Source organism: Corvus brachyrhynchos, unplaced genomic scaffold (genome assembly GCF_000691975.1).
Source record: "Corvus brachyrhynchos isolate BGI_N302 unplaced genomic scaffold, ASM69197v1 scaffold1, whole genome shotgun sequence".
NCBI lineage: Eukaryota > Metazoa > Chordata > Aves > Passeriformes > Corvidae > Corvus > Corvus brachyrhynchos.
The window spans coordinates 10,781,163-10,802,838 of NW_008237222.1; the positions used below are offsets into that span (position 1 = coordinate 10,781,163).

Sequence of the window (21,676 nt, forward strand, 5' to 3'; positions counted from 1 at the left end):
AACTCCTGTGGCCAAACAGCACATGCTTGCAGAAGAGCCTTGTTTAGTGTCAGACTGCAAAGTCCATCTCTCTTGAGCCATTCTCTTTTTTCATTTCACTCTCAACTCTGCTTCACTGGGATTATTTGAAATACCATTTTTGCTGCAAAGTCTGAGGGAGAAGGTAATTTTTTCTGAGCAAAGATGAAATAGTGATAGGCCATTGTCTTAGACTAGTAATGTTCCTTGCTGGTAGTCTGGCAGTCTAACTGTTTCCCAGGATTTACAGAATTCAGCTGCTTCCCTCCTCAGGGTATCTCCATATTCTGAGTGAAAACAGAGAAATAACAAATTTCTTTTTACTTTACTGAATGAAACCCTGAGTAGAGCATGCAATGGAACTGGAGCTAACCACTTCATGTGTTGGCACTGTGGTCATGTCTACTGCCATCCTGTGAAGACTGAGAAGAGCTGTTGGAAATAATATTATAGTGCAAGTAGGTATCAGGTATACAGTAGCAGTTGGGAGGAATACCACCAGATTTCCTGGCTGGCTGAGGGTATTTTAATTTCCAGCCCTTCTTCTCAGAATTTTACTGCTGTCAAAAGCTGGTAACAATTAAGTAGTTAACCCTTGCCAGGAGAGCCATATAGCTGGTACTTAAAGGAATGTGTACCCTTCTCCTACCCTTCCCAATTTTCTCTACCCCTTCCTTATTTTATGATACTTTGTAAATGGTGGGAGGAAAATTCCTATTTTCTAACTTGTGGTGAAGTTGGCAGAAGATCTGCCACTTTTTGCGCAAAATTTTTCCCCCTCCTTTTGGCAGTCGATTAGGAAGAGTGGTGAAATTGTGATGTTGGATGGAAAGCCTGTCTGTTCCCTGTTTGATTCCTGGAGCCTAGGGATGAAGAACTTGATTTTGACCCTGTCTCTTCCTCCTAGCTTTCTGCAAATGGAAAGTGATTAAGGAAAGAGTCAAGTATAAGTCTGAAGACTGCCAAAAGTGTAGTTGGCCAGCTGGGCCTGCAGTCACCTGTCTTGTGAAGTACAGCATAGCTACTTGGTACTGTCTCTTAGTGTGTCTGTCTCAGCCTTCATTGGTTACTCCTTATTAGTGTTACCAAATTGTTTCAATTAAAGCTCACCATTAATAGCTTTTTTTCTTCTCAAACACTCTTTGAAAAAATGAATCTTTCTGTCCATAATAGTTTTGATAATTTTTTATTACTTAACTACTTGGATTATTACAATTTTTGTTCACCCTTAAACTAGTATCTTTGCAATATCTTGTCTACAATTTCCGTATTACGTTTTTAAAAGTTATTAGATACTGTTTACTAGGAATGCTTGAGATTTAGATGTTCCCTTAATTTGGGAGTAAGCTTATACTCATAAGGAGCTATCTTTTGAAGTAAATTTTTTCCCCGGCTTTGAGTTTCTCAGCAAACTGATGTTTTTCTGGTTTGTCACATATAGGTCTTAATCTCAAAGTTAAGACTGAGTAGCACTAGACAACTACATTAGTTGTGTTTTATATTCATAATTGGTTATCCTTGTGTAATTTGCCTTTTATTGTCAATATTATATTTAAACATCATTTGCTTTTTCTACAAACTAGCCTTATTTGGGTCATTTGAAATGTCTGAGAATTTTTATTTTCACAGACAAGTAAAAAATGTCTTTATAGCTTTTATCATGCGTTTTTTGATTACTACATTGATTACTTTTTATAGAAGGTTTAAAAGAGAAAAGGTAATGAGAATGCATTGTTAATTTTATTACAGTTGGAGACTTGTCATTGTCTGAAATGCTTCAATACTAAACTGCATGTTTATTTTGGCACAGTTTCAGAATTACTGTGATTTGGCACAGAATTCAGAATTTACATTTGAATGTATTCTGTTGCTGTAACTGGGTAAAGCATTGACTGGTCACATGAAATGCAGGGACCTTTAGTGCAGGAAAAATCAACATGGCTATTGATGGGACTGGCTCTTCAGAATTAATCTTTAATTAATATTTTACTCTCAGCTTGGCAGAAAGTAACTCTAGAAACTTGGGGGTTTTTTTCTTCTGTGAAGCAAGATCTGAAGTTGAACCTGGGCTTTGTCCATATCCAAGGTTTCCTTTAAAATTACTTCTGTGGTTTTGAAATGTCTGTTGGTGGCAAATGTTACAAGCAGGAGTAATTGCTGTAAATGATTTGTTACAGATTGGATTTTAGATTTTCCATAGCTAGTCAGATACTGAGTGTGACCCACTGAAAACTTGGGAGACTTACCGTAAAAGGCAAGGTGCACACATCTAAAATCTCTTTTTTCTGTACAGGAAGTGTTAAAACATTGCTTGTTCTGTTTTTATCTTGCACATTGAATTCTGAGAAGGCACTATTTCTGAAAGTATGAAAACTTTAAAGAGTCAGTAGTCAGTAGATCTGATGTTGGAGAGAGTAGTCTTGAAGACCCAGACTGGTAGAAGCAAAGAGTTGTAAGTCTCTCATCTCTACTTTGACACATTGTGTGGCTGACACAAGCATTCTGCTGGAGATGACTCTGTTGGCTTTCCTCCAAAGCCTGAGCATTAATTAACGCACTTGGGGACTCATGAAACACTCTTCATAATGATAAGCAATTGCTTTAAATCATTTGTAACACAAATGATTTACAACAGCTTCAGATTTTTAATAAGCCGTGGCACTAATTGGTGATTGTTAGTTCGCTGTTCCTGTGTTCCCAGGCTAGTAATCCAAGGAAGCTGATTTCTAGCAAAGCATCAGAGGAAGAGAAGGTCCCTGATTGATACCTTTAGATGTCACATCTTTGGAGGCAGGTGACTGAATAGAACTTGGGTCTTGTGTTGTAAAACTAGATTCTTTATCTTTTGCAGCAAATATAGAGGAAAGGAGCTGGAAGAGCTTGAGAGGCTAGTGACCAGTTACGTGACTTCAGGGTATTAGTTTTGGGATGAATGTTCATTTTCTTACAATTTCTTAATGCCCTGGGGTAATGTAAATGCTGGGCCTGTATTGAAGGCTTCATTGTAAGTAGTGCTTGTAGTTGTCATCCTGATGGATTCAGCATTGTTGAGATGTGTGCATGATTCAGATGAAGTTTTTCAGATCCAGAAAAGTTAAAAACAAACCAAAACCAAGTCTGAGCTGTGTGGTGTTTTGTACTAATGCTTTGGGAGCTGAGCCTGAGAAAGTGGGTGAGCTGACACTTGTAGCTGCACTAGCATTCTCCTCTCCAAAGTCTGGTGTACCAGAATTCGGTAACAGGACTTGAGTTTGTGTGTGTAACCATGAAGTAACTTGAAAGTGAACATATGGTGTCATGAAACTGTCACTGAGAATTACTGAATTCTTAACCTCGAGCAATATTTCTGAATTACAATTGTCTTACTTTTAAAGCAAACTTCAGATGAATGACATGGTGGTGTAGTCTGAAAGGCCCAAAACATCTTGTGGCCTCTCACTTTTCTCCTATCCTTATCATTACTAGGTAATGTGAAGGCTGCAAAGAGTATTTTGGCCTAAAGAAACAAGTAAATTTAATGCTCCTATTTGAACATATTATACAGCTGGCAGCTTACTGGCCATTCTGCTGAGACAGTGCTCTATACTTTCCTTCAAAGCCTGAATGGTAATTTGAAGAATTAAATGTTCATGGTCAAGCAATACAAGATGCTCTTCAAAATTCATTCCTCTTTCTTCAGAGAACAGCAAGCAATGTTCAGTGTCTACTACACGTACAGGTTCATTATTAGCAGCCTTTTTCTTTTGGCCTCTCTGGAGTTGTTAAAGATCATGATATTTTTGGTTTCAATTGTACCTGTGAAGTCCCTCAGTTATCTGATGTAGATTTGACAGCTTGCCCAACTTTCACTTATTTCTTTTAACATGGATGCATTCTGAAAACAAAGGATTTCACTGTAGTAATGGAGCTATTGTGAGTCTTTTGGAAAGTGCATTTGGTGGGGATTTTAATGCATTGTTTACTGTTAAGAGCAATACAAGTTACATCAGTGCTTTATCCTAGAGCTTTGGCATAGAATTCTGAGTTATTCAGGTTCTGTACATCAAGGAGGGTATCACTGCAAACTAATGCTAATGGTAAGAGCATGGTCACTTATAGATGTCCAGTGCCATGTAAGTAAGGATGCTTTTTAAGGGGAGTATAGGGTAGTTACTGCTGTTTACATAGAAGAGGAGGGCTGTTAGAGTTCTTGTTCTTTGATAAACCAGTTAATAGAAGGAAAAGTTTGCTTTTTTTTTTCTATGCAGTAGTTTGTTGTTGGTCCATCATGCTCTTCTTTCTGCCTCTGCCTGAACCCAAACCCCCTCGCAGCCTGACAGAAATGTTCGCTTACGCAGCTAGCCCTGCTTCAGTTTGTACCACATCCTTCTCCAGTGTTCGGCTGCGACATCAGAAGTCGATGTCCATGTCAGCCTCTGTGCACACGAAGATGATGTTGCCTCCAATAGACAATGGCGCAGATAACTTCAGGCCTATGTAAGAACCAGAAATCGTTGTGACACTAACTTATACCCACTGCTTCTTAACTTTGTGCTGTGGAATTTTAGTCCTAGATTGTTTTAGTATATTTTGCCCACAAGATGTGTGTTTCCTCATTTTTTTAGTCTCGTTTACATTTGTCTTGTGGTGTGTCAGGCTGTCTGTGACATAATCCTGCAATAGTGAACCTTAATTTTTTTCCCATTGTTAGGAGTATTGGACATTCCCTATTGTCAAAGTTTGTGGGGACTTAAACTGTGTATCCTGAAGGACTTCACTACTTGGAGCGGTTCGCTTGTAGAGAATTTTGTGTAGGATACTTTCAAATTAGCAAGACTTTCAAAGATGTATGTACAGAATGCGGAGGGAGAGACATTAAAGTTACCTATTCTCTTTCCTGGGAGGAAACTTTACTGGTCTATTCTTTTATCAGTCTTCTCAGTGAAACATTGTAGGCCTGGTTTATCTGGTCTTTTCCAGGATACTCCTGTTGCACTTTTCTGCCTATGTAGGTTTCTGTTTCGGCAGCCTCTTAATCCTAACTTCTTACAAGTTTTGATTCCATACAGTGCTGTAATAATGTTGGTATTTCCAACCTTGGCCTATATAAAAGTGTCTGCTTATGCTTTACTGTAGAACAAAGTGTTTTGTTTTTCCTGCCTGAGCCGCAGTGCCTGTGTGAAGGCGTTCTAGCATTGGTTTTTTTTGTTTTCTGCCCTAGCACTATTCCCGATCAGAGAACTCCTGTTGCTTCAACTCACAGCATTAGCAGTGCGACCACCCCTGACCGTATTCGTTTCCCCAGAGGAACGGCCAGCCGGAGCACGTTCCACGGGCAGCTCCGCGAGCGCCGCACCGCCACCTACAACGGCCCGCCCGCCTCGCCCAGCCTGTCCCACGAGGCGACGCCACTCTCACAGACCCGCACCCGGGGCTCCACTAATCTCTTTAGTAAACTAACTTCAAAACTAACAAGAAGGTAAGCCTCTTAAAATGCCAGTGCAATGTTCCTGTCTTCTTTTCCTTTTTATAGTAGAAATACCTCATTGCTTTGGTGGTTTTGTCCACGTTTACTCATTAATAGCTGAAATTCTGCAACTTAAAATGCAGTTGCTTGTGATTTTTTCATAGTTCTATTTTGGTTACAGAAGCCATTTGTTTTTGGGAGTTGAATCAAATGGGATTAAATGTGAGACAGTTTAGTCTGTGCTGTTTCTGCTGTGCTCTTCAACCTCAAACGAATGAGGTACGAATGCTGCAGAGATTAAACATTTCAGCTCAGTTGAAAAGTTGTTCAGTGGCTGCATAGTCCATCTGTAGATGGCATAAACTGGGATCTAGTCTAGATATTTGATGTAGCATTAGCAGCTCAGGTTGTGTTTCCCAGTCACTTAGTCCATCAGTGTTTTCCGCATAACCTTGCTGGCAGCACAGAAATAGAAATACCACAGATGAAAGGGTAAGGGCAGGAGACAAAAGCTTCTGTTGGCAGTAGTGCTGTCACGAGCTATCTTAAAGTAATGGCAGTATTAGGATTTGAGTCTAGGCAGGAGTCTGGTCAAACCTTGAAAAGCTTATTCCTATTTTGGCCTTTAGTTCATGTGCAGATTCTGTGTTTGGTGTGAAGGCATTGTGGTCTAGCCAAAGTCTAGCTTCAGCAGGTGTTGTTCCTGCACTAAAAGTTTTTAATCTAATTGGACTTCTAATTTCAAATCCATGTATGATTTACATTAGTTACTATAAACCCTGAAATTGAAAATCATGGTTTTTCCTTCTGTATTTAAAACCTGTCAGTTCCCATACCACATATGTCAGACCACTCATCTCCACAACTTGCATTTTAAGATAATCATCAAGCTTTTGTACACTCCTTATCAGGTGAAGTTTTTTGGACAAGATCATTCTGATCTTGGCCTGCTAGCTTTTGTTTTAAGCTTATACCACATCAGCAGCAAGCCATTTCCTTCCTGTCTATTTTATGACTATAGGTGCCTCACTCTCAGTATCCCCTTTGCAGTCTCCCATTCCTACAAAATAATGCTAAGCCAGACTCCAGTTTTTCACAAATGTCTGTCTGAGTTCAGTTTAGAGAGTGAACTTCTTTAAAACTGTAGAAGTTGCTTCTGTGCAAAACAAAAACATGTCTAGCCTTTGATAAATGTTTTAATTTGCTCAGTTCTCTGCCAGGTAACACTTCCCTGGGAAACACTATTCTCTAGGAAATTTGGTTTGGGCTTTTCCCCCTTATTTTTATGTTGAGAGAGAGAGATGTTTAATTTGAATATTTTTTAAGAGTTAAGCCATGTGCTTTATGTCAAGTGAGGTCTTAATCAGCCACATCCTTTTGGAACTTCTTTCTTTCTGTACTTTTGTTTGTCATATCCTTGCTTAATTTTCCATCTGACGTTCCAAATGTGGACACTCAAACTGTGAACATGCAAACTTTTCACTCAGTTGTTTAGGCAGCATTCAAACTTCTATCATTACTTCTGAGTTTCAACTTGTGCAGTGCAGTGTGGTTTTCTTGAAGAAGTCTTTCCCCGTGGCTTTTGACAGTAGTTTAAATTCCATCTGGACTTGATTAAATAACATGCAGTTGTAACACAATAGCACAGTTACAGATGATTTGTTTGCACTTGGAGGATGTCTTGCAGTTAGGGCTCTGTTACATGCAGTGCTGTACAAACTACAGAGGAGGTGGATAGTGCCACTGAAGGACATGGTTATGTTTCTTCCTGTTAAATAAATGTTTTAAACCTTAAAACTTGTTAATTTATTGTAGCATTCTCTATGGGGAATCAGAATTCCTTTGGTTATAAACTACTTATATTCTGGTGTAGGCAATTGTTACAGCTTCTGCCGCTAAAATAGCTAAATATTTAAGGCAGCTTTTGGTACAACATGGCTGACCTAACGTTATGAAGAAAGGAAGAAACCTAACTCTGAAGATACTCAAGATATAATTATAGTAGAGTTACTGATTTTTGCTTTCTATGGTAAATATATGAAGAAAATCCAAACATATTTTTACCTGACCTTGCAGATTTCGAGTTTCAAAGTGTTTTGACACCAGTATATATTTTAATTCATAATAAATACTGGTGACATATTTCCCAGAAAAAATTGAAAGTAGCAGTGCCAAGAGTTTTACTCTTCAGCCCCTAAATAACCTGCCTAATCTGAGAATGTATTGAAGTGTAATTTTTAGATTGTGCATTTTAAATGAGATCTTTTTGCATGTTTCACTCTAAATGCCTTTTTCAATTTATTTTGTACAAAATTTTTTGTTAATTGTTGTTTTGGCTTAATTTCTTTTAGAAACATGTCATTCAGGTTTATCAAAAGGTAGGATTTATTTATATTTAAAAAAAAGTGGCTCCTGCAAGTAACAAAAGATTTGGCTTTTCTAGCCTTGGGTTTCTGAAAACTAAACTTCCTGCTAGAGAACTAAATACTTTCTTTCTTCAGAGGAAAGCATAGAATAAATTCATTAACTCATGATGATACCTAAGAATCTGTGGCACCATCTGTGTTGTATAACAAGATGCTAAGCATGCCTTGTGAATTCCTCTTTCTTTGATAGAGTTGGTAGTGCCAAAGTAATTCTGTTCTCTGTACTAATACACTTAGCATGCTTATGTTTGAAGAATGAGGTGTTTGATAACAATGATGAAAGTATAAACAAAACATAAGGTTGCAAGCAAATAAAGGTAAGTGATGTTAAATTATCTCTCTGTTTTATGATATTGAAGAGAAAAAAAGGTTTGAATTATTGCCTGCAGCTGAGCACAGTTGTGAGTTGAACAGTTTTGTGTGTTAGACTGAATGAAGATTCAATAGTTGTGTATTTATTTTAAAATGGGCTGCATTTGTTGAAGTGAGTTGCAGCTGAAGTGCAAACAGGGCACTTCAGTTTTAAACAAAAAGTACAGCATTTATGCAGATTCATCAACGAAAGGGGAAAAGCTCAGAAGTCTGATTCACATTTCAAGCCAAAGGATTTCATTTAGTTTTGCAATTTGGGAATGAATCAAGCTGCTATGTATCTCATTAATCCACTATGATTCATGAAAATTGCTTACACAATTTTGATGCACAGGTAAATTTTCCAGTAAAATTTTGTAATAGCCCATTTAGTTGTACCATGTCTTGGAACTTCTTAAAGGTGGTACTTCCAATTTCCTACTGCTGATCAAAACCAGGGAGATGGGGCCAAAAACCAGGCATATGTTTTAAGTTTCACAATACAAGGCTATTCTTGTGACTGTAATTTGGAGTTAGACTGTTTCAAAGAAATGCTTAGATTAGGGAGTCCTAAGACATGTAAATTGCTGCCTAAATGTGGATTTATTATGTACAGTGCAAGGCTAAAGGTACCCTACCTGATTAACTGAGTAAATTCCATGCCATGGTGATAATAATCAGTGCTCTTCCAAATATGTCTGTGTTTGGAACTGGTGTTGGTTGGCTTGGCTGGCATTGTCACTGCTGACTTGAGAAAATGCAATAACTTAGTTAAGGAAAGAAACCATACAACTCAACATACAGCTGGAACTGAGCAGTGCCAGTGGCTTTAACCCATCGTGCATCATGAGCTGTGGGGTGCAGACCACATCTAAAACAAAGGATTGTGATCTGTGCAACCCTCCACAACCGGATGCATCTACGTTTGTTCTGAAGAAAGACGGGGAATGCTAATATGAGTACAGTTTTAAACTAGAAGGTTACTGTTTCAATTTGGGACTTCAGGTAATTTTTAGACAATTTTTTAAAAATTACATTTGACTTGGGGCCAGAAGTCTTAGACCATTGTGGAGCTATCTGCTACAGCTTCCACAAATACATCTTTTTGAATAAGAAATTTGCAAAGCCTTACACCACCTACACAGGACCAGAGTGTGCTTTTTAAATTCTGTTTTAAGTGTGTGTGGTGTCCCTCCATACCTGATCTGTATGTAGGTACAAAAACTGAAAATGCTGGGGATTTTGGCAGTTTCTCCTGGCTTTATTTGCTATGAATCCTACCTATGAGCTCACTGTTCTGAAAGAACTATGGTAACCCAGTAGCATGTATACATAGTGCCACAACATCAGTTCTAGGGAGCTGAATGAAAGTAGATAATCAGTCACTCCTTGTTAAACTGCTGACTTTTACTATTGTACTCAGTACACAGAGGTTATCAAATATATATATATATATGTATGTGTGAGTGTATATATATATATATATATATATCTTGTACTATGCACTGTCTCTGCCAATCTGCATATTGTGGAAGTCTTAACTTTTTTTTGACAGCAAAAATGACTCAGTGTTCTGGATTTTATTGCAGCATCATTTCTACATTTCCATAAATTGATCTTATTTTATCATCGTGCACTTTTTGTTGGTTTTCAGTATCTTTTTAGACCGTTTTCTTTGTGTTTACTTGGATATTTAAAATAGCATACAAAGATGTAAAGAACAGGAAACACAGCATAACTCGGGACAGATGTGTGGAAACAATCAGATTTGTGAAAGCCCTTCGTAAACCATGAGGCAGATAATGTGTAGGCATGGCATGACAAATGAGAACACAGCTTGCCTATGTATTTGTTCCCTTCTCAGGACCAAGAAGCGTCTTGGTCCATAAAATCAGTTTATGTAAAACACAAGCAAAAGCAGAAAATTTAGAGCATAAACTAGCACAGAAGTGAAGATTGTATTAGCAAGTGAGGAGGCCTCAGGGCTGCATCTGACTCACAAACCCCAACCAAAACAATCCTGGCAGTACAGTAAGTGACTGTTCCCAGAGCAACAGTGCTGGGCTGTAGAGCTGGACCATAACAGTGTCTGTCATGAAGGAAGGAGCACCTTGAGAGACTGGCACAGCTCTCCTAAGCTTGGCGTGGTGGCTCATATTTGAGGTTGTGTGTCACTTTATGCAGTTCCTCCTGCTCAGTGAATGGAACTTTGATGCATGGAAAAACTGAGCAAAGTGAGGATTTTCTGAGAGGCTTCCATGAGAATGTTTATTATTTCAAAGTGGCAGGTATATTCTAAATAATGACCTTTCTTAGATTTAGAGTACAATGGTTTAAAAACTGAACACTTTGGCTCAATTTCAAACTGAAAAGGGTGTTAGAACATCATTAGGGATTTTTCCTTACAGACTTTTCTGGACAGATTCCAGCAACAGTAAGGCTATTCATTGTTGGGGAAACTGGTTGTGCTCTGATTTTCTATAACCTTTGGCACATTTCAGAACAAAACACAAAAAAACCCACAAAAATCCATAAATGTTTGCAGCTTGTAACAAAGCTGCCATCTTCCACTTTGTGGGAACACAGAAGGCTCTTTGAAGTTCAAGTACCCTTAATTTTCAGTTGAGGAGTGTTTTCTAACTTGTTGGTTGCTTTGCCCAGTGAAACAATCATCTGAATGGGATGGATCTGTTCAGTTGGTACATATGGTGATTCCTGCCTACCTCTTTTTTGGTCCTGTAGAGCTGTCACAGGGGATGACTTTGTGGACTCTGTATATGCAGACATGAAAAATCTTTTTCCACCTTCTCCTATATCCGCCATAGATTAGTAGCCCGAGATCTCATGAAAATAACTACAATAACTGCCCACTTTGCACTGGGGCTTCCCAGTTGCTTTCTTCTCATTTTTTCTGTATCTTCCTTGCTTGTGGCAGCCATTCATTTGTCAGTGGTGTTGTCCCTGTTGTACTGTGAGCTGTGCGGTGCCTCAGACAGCAGGGTTCTGATCAGATGCTGCCATGACAAGCAGCTCACAGCTGAGCAACTCTGTGCCCTGTTAAGTGCAGTTGCTTTGCAGTGGCACCTGAGTTGAATTTGGGCCAGCTCTGTGGCCCGTGCAGCCAGTGCTGCCACCCTGCCCCTCACAGTGCCAGCACAGCGCCTGGCCCTGTGACAGGGACTCCCAGAGTCACCTTGCAAGGCTGATCCCTCACCAGAGCCCTCAAAAGGAAGGAAAGGAGGAAATCACGCCTTGTAACACCCCCCACACCCTGATATAAATATCACTGTGTATCAGAAAATAAGGTTACTGTCTTACATTCCTGTCCCTAGACACCTGCTACCCAAGTTACTGTCTTTGTGTTACTCAGGGAAGCCATGTACTGCCTTAGTCTGGGTAGGAGTGTTGTACAGGCAGCATCCCTCTGAGCAGAATTAATGCTGATATGTTGAACCATCCTCTTCCAACAATGGGAAGGTAGAGAAAGATAATTTTCCCCTTAATTCTGCTTGACCCTGGGCTTTCAGTAGATGGTAGTGACTAGCAATGTAGCTTTAAGCACTGCAAGAAGACAGAAAGCTTAAGCTTGCTCTTAGGTGGGGAAGCTGCATCCATGTGGGAATTAATAGGATGGTTACCACAACTTGAGAAATCTTGGATTTACCTCTTAAAGTTCTATTAAAATGTATATGCATCTTCTTCTTTTGCATGAAGGTATTTTGTTATTGTTTAAACACCTCAGATCTGATGTGCATGCAAATACACAAGGTGATCAGACTTGTCTGTAAATAGTTACGGGGACTTTTTGAAATATATACTTTATTCCAGATAAAACTTTTAAAAAACATTAGCCTAAAAATATGTGGGAGTTATATCTCTTTTAGGAGGTACTTACTAAATAATGCAGTCACTTCAATATGCTTTGTAACTTTAGTTTCACATTTTCTGCTTTTAGAACTTCAGATTTATTCAGTGAGTTCTACAGATTTAACATGTAAACATACACTGTTAAAATTAGTTATGGTCGGTTTAAAAACTGTGGTTTATAGACTTCCATTTGGTTTGACAGTATGTTACATTCTGAGTTTGGCCTAACCTACCAAGTTCTTTACATCTTTGTTGTTTTGTATTTTAACACACCTTTGGTATGATTGCAGTATCTTTTAGCAACTACTCAGATATTGTATATTGTAGTGTAAGATTTGTCTTCTCTTTCCCACTTCCTTTTGCTTCTGCATTCTTTTCATTGAGGCTCCCGACTGAATATGAGAGGAACGGGAGATTTGAGGGCTCAAGGTGAGGGTAAAATTTTTGTTTAAAATGTTACTTAGGTGAGTTTGAACCTTTCTCCCCTTGATTATGTGGCATAGTGGCTTCAGGCAGCAGCTTTTGTTTCATGTAAGTCATTAGAACTAAACAAAGAAGCATTTCTGTCTGCAAAACAGCTATTAAAGCACTGACTGACTTGGTTCTAAACTTTCATCTTTCCTTGTTGCCTTTTCCCTTGTGTGATTTTTCTTTTTTTTGCATTTTAGTCATTGTAATTTGCTGTTGTCGTGTAGATGTGTAGATAAGTGGTCTCTAGTGAAGCTGCAAATGTGTGGAATAACCACTGAAGGGTGATAAGATATTTCTCATCTCCGAAATCACAAATAGTTAAATATTTTTCATGTTATACTCTTCTTCCAAAATCAGCATATCAAAAAATACTAGAAATTATCAAACTGCTGGTTTTGCCAACTGTTTTCAAGTAGAAAAAGCTTCCAAAAATAAAATAAGCATTGAATAAAAGTTGGGGTTTTCCCTGGCCCTTTACAACCTTAATAAATTAAAACCTTAAAACAGAATACTCTTTAATTTGCATGATGAATTTTATAACATCTGGCAAATCACATTGCATAGTCCCATGACTCTCACAGTCACAAGAAGTCTTTTAATGGGAGAATTATGAAATAGGTTATATTTGAGAAATATATTTATTTAGTTGTGGCCTTGCTATCACTTTTTATTTATCTTTTTCATAATTGCCTGCTTAATGGTAGTAGAAATAAAACATGGTGTAACCGTTGCCGTCTGTTTCAAAGAGCAGCTTGGCTTAATATGGAGGCTCAACATGAGACCTAAACTGCATGGTTTGGGGTCAGTTAGGTTAGCTATTTTCAAAAAATAGTTAAGTATGACAGTCAATATGTTTATCTAAATTTGAAGAGGTGACTGACAATGTACAAATACTCACAAAGCAAATCCATATTTTGTCCCTGGAGGTCCAAATGTAATTCTTTGATCATTAGCTGCATGACTACTGATTTTATCAAAGTAGAAAAATGATTGCAAACTAGAAATTTCTGGAACATTTCTTTCCTTTGTCCTATATAACTTTACGTATCCTTACCAAAGGAAAAGCTTTTAATTTAAAAAAAAAAAAAAGCTGCAGATTTGGGAAACACACCCTCAATATTTTGTGCTTCATCTCTTAAAACTGTGACAATAATGGTAACCCTCTCACTCACCATCTTTACAAACTACACTGAAGAGGTGTCTCGTAGTGACTTCCAGCTCTCTTCATGCACATCAGTCTCAGAGGCAATTAACTGCAGAGCTGGTAGCTGCAGATGATTTCATTGCTTTCCCTCTGTCAGCCGTTGGTATTTAATGGATTATTGACCAATTTAGGAGGAAGTGTTTCCTCTCTGAAGGCCACCCCCAGAGCCTGCAGTGTGGTGTGTCCCCAGGGATCATCTCAAACACGCCCCAGCGCAGGAAGGCCAGAGTGTAACTGAGCCCGCCCAGGCCTGGGGGTTCCTGTTGACCCTGGGCAGCAGGTGGGTGACCCTGGTCCTGCTGTCCTTCCTTCTGCTCGCAGCCAGCTGCTGTGGGCCTCCATGGGCGCTTCCAGGGCTTGGTCTCCCAGCTGCTGCCCAGGAGAAGGTGCAGAGGAGCCCCCAGCCCCTTTGTGCATGGGCTCACCCCATTCCCTGTAAGTGGGCACCTCCCATGGCCTGGACTGAGCACCCTCCTGTCACAGGGAGCTGTTACTTGAATGTTCCAGAAACTTCTAGCACAGAGCTGGTGTTTCAGCTGCCCATGTGGCCTGAGAATACAATTTTGAGCAGAACCTGCCTTAAAATCAAGTCGTAGGTGCTGCATGTAGTTCTGCCTCCAGAAGGTCATTGCCCTCATGCTCCTGAATCCAGTGACTGCCAGTTGTGTCACACCTCAATGTGCCATACCTTTGTTCCAGCCCCAGCAGCTACAGCTTTCCCCTGACCGTGTGTGTGTACAGCAGCTGGGGAGCGGGGCTGGGCTGCAGCCGGAGCCTCCAGTGCTGCTCTAATCCGGGTGGTGTGCACTGAGTGTTGGCTTCACTAACGTGGCCCCTGGGGAGGGTGGCTGGCCCTGCTCACTCTGAAATTCCTGTCTTTCAGCCGCAATGTAGCTGTGGATCAGAAGGATGAGAACAAGGAAGCCAAGCCTCGGTCACTGCGTTTTACCTGGAGCATGAAAACCACCAGCTCCATGGATCCCAATGACATGATGAGGGAAATACGAAAGGTCCTGGATGCCAATAATTGTGACTATGAACAAAGAGAGCGTTTCTTGCTTTTCTGTGTCCATGGAGATGGGCACGCGGAAAACCTTGTACAGTGGGAGATGGAGGTGTGTAAACTGCCAAGACTGTCCCTGAATGGAGTTCGCTTTAAGCGGATATCGGGAACATCCATAGCTTTCAAAAACATTGCTTCCAAAATTGCCAATGAGTTAAAGCTGTAACAAGAAAAAAATAGTTAAGTTGTAAATTAGTTAGCAATTTAAAGTGTTTTTGAGAATTCCGATGGAAATGTATAGAATAACATTTAGGCAATAACTTCTGCATCCTTCTGAATAGTGATATTAAAAAAAAGCTGCTGAGCTGGGAGGGAGAGTTGGACTTTTTTATAAGTGCACTACAGCATTAAAGTTGCCTACTATGTAAAATATTACCCCTTCTGCTTTATTTCCATTGCTTCTAAGTCTTTGACAACAAATTGAGACACAGAATATATTCATTTAAATATGCCTCCTGTTTGTGTGGATGTGTGAATGTACAGTATGTGTGTATAATATATAAAGTATTATATGTAAACAATTCATTTACAACATCGAGCTGTACCAGTACCTCTTTTTGGGCTAATTTTGGTGCTAAAAATTGAAATGGCCAAGGAGGAAACACTTGAGTTAATATTTAAAATGACTGAAGCGATAACCAGTAAATGCAGGTTTACAGTTCACTGCTGTGTTAAGAAAAAAAAAGTGTGTGAAGGGTTTGGATTTATGGTTGTGAACATTATTAGTCCTGTTTTCTAAGTAGATCTCATGGGATGATTAAAAATTCACTTTTACTGAGTAAGTCTTGCATTATATTTTGCCCACCTATTTATTATTTAAGTCTGAATCAAATTTTAATAATGTAGTTAATTTGTGCATTAATATTTGGGTAAACGCTTCCATTCTTCTGCTTCTGCTAAACTACTAAAATTGTATCTTTGTCCTTTTGGCTTATGAGTATTGATCGCAGCTAAGAACATTTCTCTGTTGTTTCTCTGGGGAATGAGGCAGTGTAAAAGGAGGTGCTAATTGCTGAGTAGTGGTTTTCTTTCAGAGCGAGTTTGCCACGTTAGTCTAGGTCAGGCTGATACAAAGCACAAAGGGACTCTCAAATCATGGCCATACTCTGCCGCAAGCCACGTCTGAGTCGGTGCCGTTCCGAGGCCTTGGTGCACGAAGGGCAGTGCTGTCCCTCGCTTTCTGGGCACACTCAGCATTGAACCCCAAAAGTGGGAATCAAATTGGCTACTGATCTCCTCTGTCCAAACGTCCAGCTTGCTAAACTACAGCCATAGGTAGGAGCAGTTGAAGCTTTTCCTTGCAGCTCTCTTCCAGTGTGCTTCCCCTTGGTTCCGGCTGTGTTGCTTTGGATGGCTCTGTGCCAGTGTGTCTGTGGCTGTGCTGCTGAGGGAGTCCACTGTCCTCTGTCCCCGTGCGGTGTAGAACCCGCCCCTGATGAACTCTGATGGCCAACTAGCTTTCGGTAGGACATGAAGCTGCTCTGGGATAGCCCCCACTTTTTAACCATCACAGCAGTGAAACGGATTTGGTTTTGCAAACTAGAATGAAGAGATTTCTTCATGCGTTGTTTCCTACCGATACTCAGTTTATTTCATTGAGGACTTGTGTAGATAATACCCTGCATTATCTACTTGACTTTTTGTATTAATGTTTTGTGGTTATATTTCAGTGGAGCACTTAACGCATGTACTTAACATGTGCTTTAAACTGGAGCCTAAATTTGCATTTTAAATTTGCAGTGAGCTAATAGTTACTCATAGTACACAGTTCAGGTTTGACCCGAGGTGAAAATGCAAAGTCCTTAATATTTTGCAAGTTAGCTCTTGTGATCTGTAGTCTGTGAAGGCAGCAGACTTCCCCTCTCTTTCCCCCCTAAGCATTGATATTGATTATGCTAGTTTAAAGGGTAATCATAGTTGTTAAATGTAGTAAATATTCCTGAATTTGCATTTTATTCTCTGTATATTCTGTATCATGCCATGGCTTGAGAACTCCAGGTGCTACCGGAGTTCAGTTGGCTTTCAGTGCTCTGCCCGTGCCTGTGCTGCTCAGTATGGGTTTTTTCCATGAAAACTCCATTTTGTAATAGCAATAAGACATTTCAGGGCAGTCATTGTACTTTCTCAGGTGAATGGTCACCTATCCTTTCACTTCCTACATTTTAAGCACTCCTCCAAATGTATTTTTTTCACCTGGCAGTGCACTTTGTTGTCTGAACTGAAAAAGTGTTCTGATAAATTATGTAAATCTGTATTCGATGGAAGTTCCAAAAGGTTTCATATTAAATGTTTTCTGAAATACTCTCTTCCTACTTCACCTGTTAAGTATGTAAGTGTTTCTAAAAAGTGCACCAGTATCATACTTTGGATATTTAAAGTTTGTACTTCGGTATTTTTTCTTAAAGTGTTCTCAGAAGGTTCTTTCAGAGTAAATCTTTATTTGAGGTATTAAAAAAAATCACTTATTATAATCAGAAAAAGATTTTTAACAGCTTCCTTCCCAAATGCCTTGTAAACTTACCGAGTTGTGAGAATATTTAGCACGCTGCACACTTGGTGTTCAAGCCTCTGGGAGCTGCCTGGGAAGGAAGATGCTTTCTTCAGCTCTCCGAACCAAAGAGGAACTGCTTCCCCAACACAGGCTTTATACCTGTTCATACTCCTTGGGGATCTGTGTAGGTTTGCAGGCGCCACTGCTGATGAGACTCTGCTGAATCACAGCTGGTTTTTCTCTCCTTAAGGGGCAAGTTTTAAAAATAATCAGAGGTCAGTGTGTGGTGAGGAGGCAGCAGCAGGTCTCAGTGTTTTGAGACATGTGAATAGCAACCAAGAAGCATTTTTTATTTAATGACATGACTGGTGTCCTGGAATGTGTGGTCCAACTGGTGTGTTGGGGGTTGATTGTAATGGGCTCATGACTAAAGGTTTCTATCACTGAAACCTGTGTCAGCCAGCACTGAAAAAGAAGGTGTCTTTTGATTGGTGGATCTGGCAGAGAAAAATGTCTTAAGAGTTTGGGTTGTGGGGTTTTACTTCATTAAATAAAAGCATTTAAAGATACATACATAAAACAACAAACACTGAGCAGGAACAAATAAGTTCAGATACGCTTTTTTTTATGCAAACCTTCCCTGTACTTAGGATTTCTGAAACACTTCATTCTATTTGACTTCTTTACAAGACCTGAGGTCCTTGACCATGTTGAGAAGTAGACAGAGGTAGTAGAGAGAGGCTGGGGGGGTAAGTGTTTTGCACACTACTTCTGTTCAAGCTACAGCCTCTGGTCCAATCTTTGTGGGTTTAAAGATTTATAGTACAGATTTGGGCAAGGTGTAGCTTTTTCTCTTGTATTACAGTGAGGCTTAAAGATCAAATATAGCAAGATACTGCATCCTATTTTTTTTTAATTACAGAATTTTGTGTCAAGATAAATTAGATTATTTATAAGAGTATGAAATTAGTATCCACGTGTTTATGTTGCAGAAATGAAGTGCGGGGTTCAGGAGTCCTCCTAGTCGCATGAAGAAACTATGGCATCTCTGGAATATAAATAGGAGCTCTCTCCAATTCACTGAAAAGCTCAGCTATACATGGGCCTGTTGGGATAATGTGTAGAGGCTTTTAATCAGTATTTCCCACAGCTGCTGTGTCACAGACCATGTTGTGGATTGCAATTTAATTAGGCCTGTGGCCAACCCAGAGAGCCATTCTCTCTGTGCAGCCCTGGTCTGGAGCAGCAGAATGTGCACAGCCCCCTGGGTTGGAACCCGCTCAGTCACCATGGTCACTGTCCCCAAGGGGCTCAGGTACCCCCTGAGTGTGGGCAGAGGCCCCTGTGAGCCAGTGTCACTCTCTGTATTTCAGGGAGGGGCTGGTTGGGTGTTTCTTGCTGTGCTATCCAAGGCCATGGATTTTCTTAGTAACGTAAAGTGTTAAATATTTAGAGAATTTCAATAGTAGATGGTATTCCTGCTATTTGGGGGGGAGGGGCAGGGGGTCATACTAATGTGAAATTTTGGTTTCTAATTTACATTGCAGATGTTTAGGAATAAATACAGTTTTGGGAAGCTGGTACCACTGTGGATTAACATTTCATTTTAAACATGCAGGCTTGTAACTGTCTATACAATCTCATTTCTGTAAGTTTTCATAGAAAAGCCCTGGAGCTTTCCAATAAAGACAGGCTTATGTTATTACAGATCACTGGTACTGCCAATTAAACCCCTGATTTGACATTCTGATGAAGTGGGGTTGTGAAAATTCCTCCTTTGACTGACTGGAGTTTTTCCCCTCCAGTAGCAGTGAATTATTTCATTGATTTCGCCACTGACCATTACTCCATCACTTCAGAGAATAAACTGTTATCCAGCAGGAAGGGGCATGAGCTTTGGATAAAGCTCAACCTAGTGCAATTAATAATTTTTTAGAAGTTCAACTTCTCCATACCCAAGACTTATCAGAGTCCTGCATTACAACAGCAGTAAATGCTTAAAGAAAATCAAGAACAAGGGGGATACAGGAATTGCTGTGTCTGTGTGTGCTCCTTACTTCTGGCAAACTTATGAGCAGAAAAAGGCAAACCAGTAAACTTACTTGGATAACTTGATGGTTTTCATGTTCCTGTTTCTGCCAGTCTCTTTAGTGCGCTACCAGGTACTGCCTACAAGCCAAGGGGCTGGATAAAGTTAGCAAAACCGTGGAGGAGCAGTCTCTTGACCACTCAGTGCTTCTGAAGTTGAATTGGTTTGGTATTCAAAACAAAAGAATTTGAAAGACCCTTAACTGTTCTCTTTTAGCCTTCTAAGAATGCTTTTAACCTTTGGTACAAACAGCAGGCTCTTGTTCCAGCAATAACAGAAAACAGAAGGGTGTCAATACCACCACTATGAATCCTGCAAATATCTCTGCACAGAAGCCACATTGAGGGCATTAATTGTCAGCTATTGGGAATTCACCTTCACCTACAAGTGCCATTAACATCTTGTAGTGGTTGTGACTCAGCAGGTAAGATGTTTATTGCAGGGGAAAAAAATGCTTTTGCTTGGTTTTTGCTTATGTGTGTTGAGCACTTGGAACAGCCTGTTCAGACTTGGATGTAAAATCCATGCAGAGTGGCCATGGTTATGGTTGCTGTGGGAACCACAGCATGGAATTTTAAGACATGGAAATGTTGCAGTTCTCATGCCATTTATACCCTTATGTTATCATTTAACATCCTTAAAAAATTCAGGGCATAAAACCAAAATATTTGTACAGTTCGTGTTTCCTTGTAGTTGCTGATCACATTGAATGTATTAGGTGAATAAAATCAGATAACAAAATACCTCACCACGAAAATAATTCTGTTAAAACACATGGGGATGCAAAATCAGAAAGTAAAATTCTACTGGAGTTACAATCACATGGTTTTCAATCATTTGCCTGTCTCGAGGTAAAGTCCTGTTTGCTTGGAGGTGCCTCTTACCAAAACCTCAGCTCGGCATGAGCACCGTAACCAGCAACAAACAGCAAAGTTTCTAAGCATGGAATAATTTCCTTCCCTGGCTCACACAGCCACAAGGCACGAAATGAAGTGTTTTCACACGTGTTTCCACAGGGATGAGAAAAACACGGCCTGGTAAGAGTTGGGAGGCGTTGTTACAATGGTCCCGTGGCTGTGGTGCCCAGAGGAGCAGGGGCTGGTGGCGGGGGGTGCCTAGCGGGACTGGGGAGGGAGGGAGGGAGGGATGGATGGATGGATGGATGGATGGATGGATGGATGGATGGATGGATGGATGGTCCCTTCTGCACGGCAAAGCGAGCTGCAGAGGGACGTTGCAGTGTCAGCAGCGGCCACAGGATGTCTCCCAAACGCAGAAACAGCTCTGGTGGGGTTCTCGTGGAATATTTTTAGAGACGAGCTCCACGGATCACTCGCCCCCTGCGATTTCACATCGGTTATCGGTGTTACTCTCTGCTCGGACAACTTTGACTTAAAAGCATTACGGAGGAAAATGGACCACATGATATTGATGGAAACTGCATTTTTCAGCTTGAAATACACTCTAATGCTACATTAACTTTTCCATTAAGTTGTATTGCTTTCTGAGCTGAAGTGTAGTTCCAGTGGGCTTTACCTTTGCCATGAAAAACCTTTAGGGCTACAGAGCCCTTTTTCACTTCTTTGTTAAGCCTTATTCAGTCTCCTTTCCTAGAAAATTACCGTGTCAGGCAGCATGCTCTTCTGCTGAGAAGGGCAAAAGTCATATTGAATATTTAAATTCATTTGCAGCTCATTTTACGAGTAAGAATCTTTGGTTTCCTCTTCGGAAATTTAATTACTGAAGTTATTTTGCTGTTCATCCTTTAGTAATCAGTCTAATCAAGGCTGTAAATTGCAGCCAGCCTTTTCTAAAATAATCTGGGATCACTTGCCATTTATATTCCACTGTATTAGTAACTCTCTAAAGCTTTATGCCTGGCATTTTCCATGCCTGCAGTCTGTTTTATTCTTCAAACAAATCATGTCACATGTGCTTCAAGTAGGCAAGAAGTGAAACTGCCTTATTTGCTCAGGAGCTTTTTTCAAATCATATATTTTGGTCCAGTTTTCACTTGCATTGTAATCCAAGTTTTGCTGTTGTGGGATTAATAGTGACTGGTACTAATATTTATCCCTGGGGTGTTTGGACTTGGCAAGTGGGAATGGAGAAGCTGTTTATTTCAGCTGATCTCGGGTTCCTCCGTGCTTGTTCTGTGAAGGAGCCCTGTGTCTCAAAATCCCCTCCTTCCTGCAGTCCCTGACCCATGGGCTGCTGCTGAGCCCTTTTCTGAGCTTCCCAAGGCGATGC

General features: G+C 40.1%; 1 protein-coding gene across 16 annotated transcripts in view; it reads left to right on the forward strand.

Moving 5' to 3' along the window:
• MARK3 (microtubule affinity regulating kinase 3) overlaps positions 1-17,158 on the forward strand; it is a 54,407-nt gene extending 37,249 nt beyond the window's left edge. For 2 of the 16 annotated variants that reach the window (XM_017729110.1, XM_017729114.1), the window contains 5 exons: positions 4,330-4,494; positions 5,219-5,476; positions 7,816-7,842; positions 12,493-12,537; positions 14,667-17,158. In XM_017729110.1, coding sequence (XP_017584599.1) covers positions 4,330-4,494; positions 5,219-5,476; positions 7,816-7,842; positions 12,493-12,537; positions 14,667-15,012 — 841 coding nt within the window. In that variant the 3' untranslated portion in view covers positions 15,013-17,158. The remainder of the gene's footprint in view (positions 1-4,329; positions 4,495-5,218; positions 5,477-7,815; positions 7,843-12,492; positions 12,538-14,666) is intronic. The other 14 variants (XM_017729111.1, XM_017729123.1, XM_017729117.1 and 11 more) reach the window with 9 other exon arrangements.
• Positions 17,159-21,676: the final 4,518 nt, after the last annotated feature.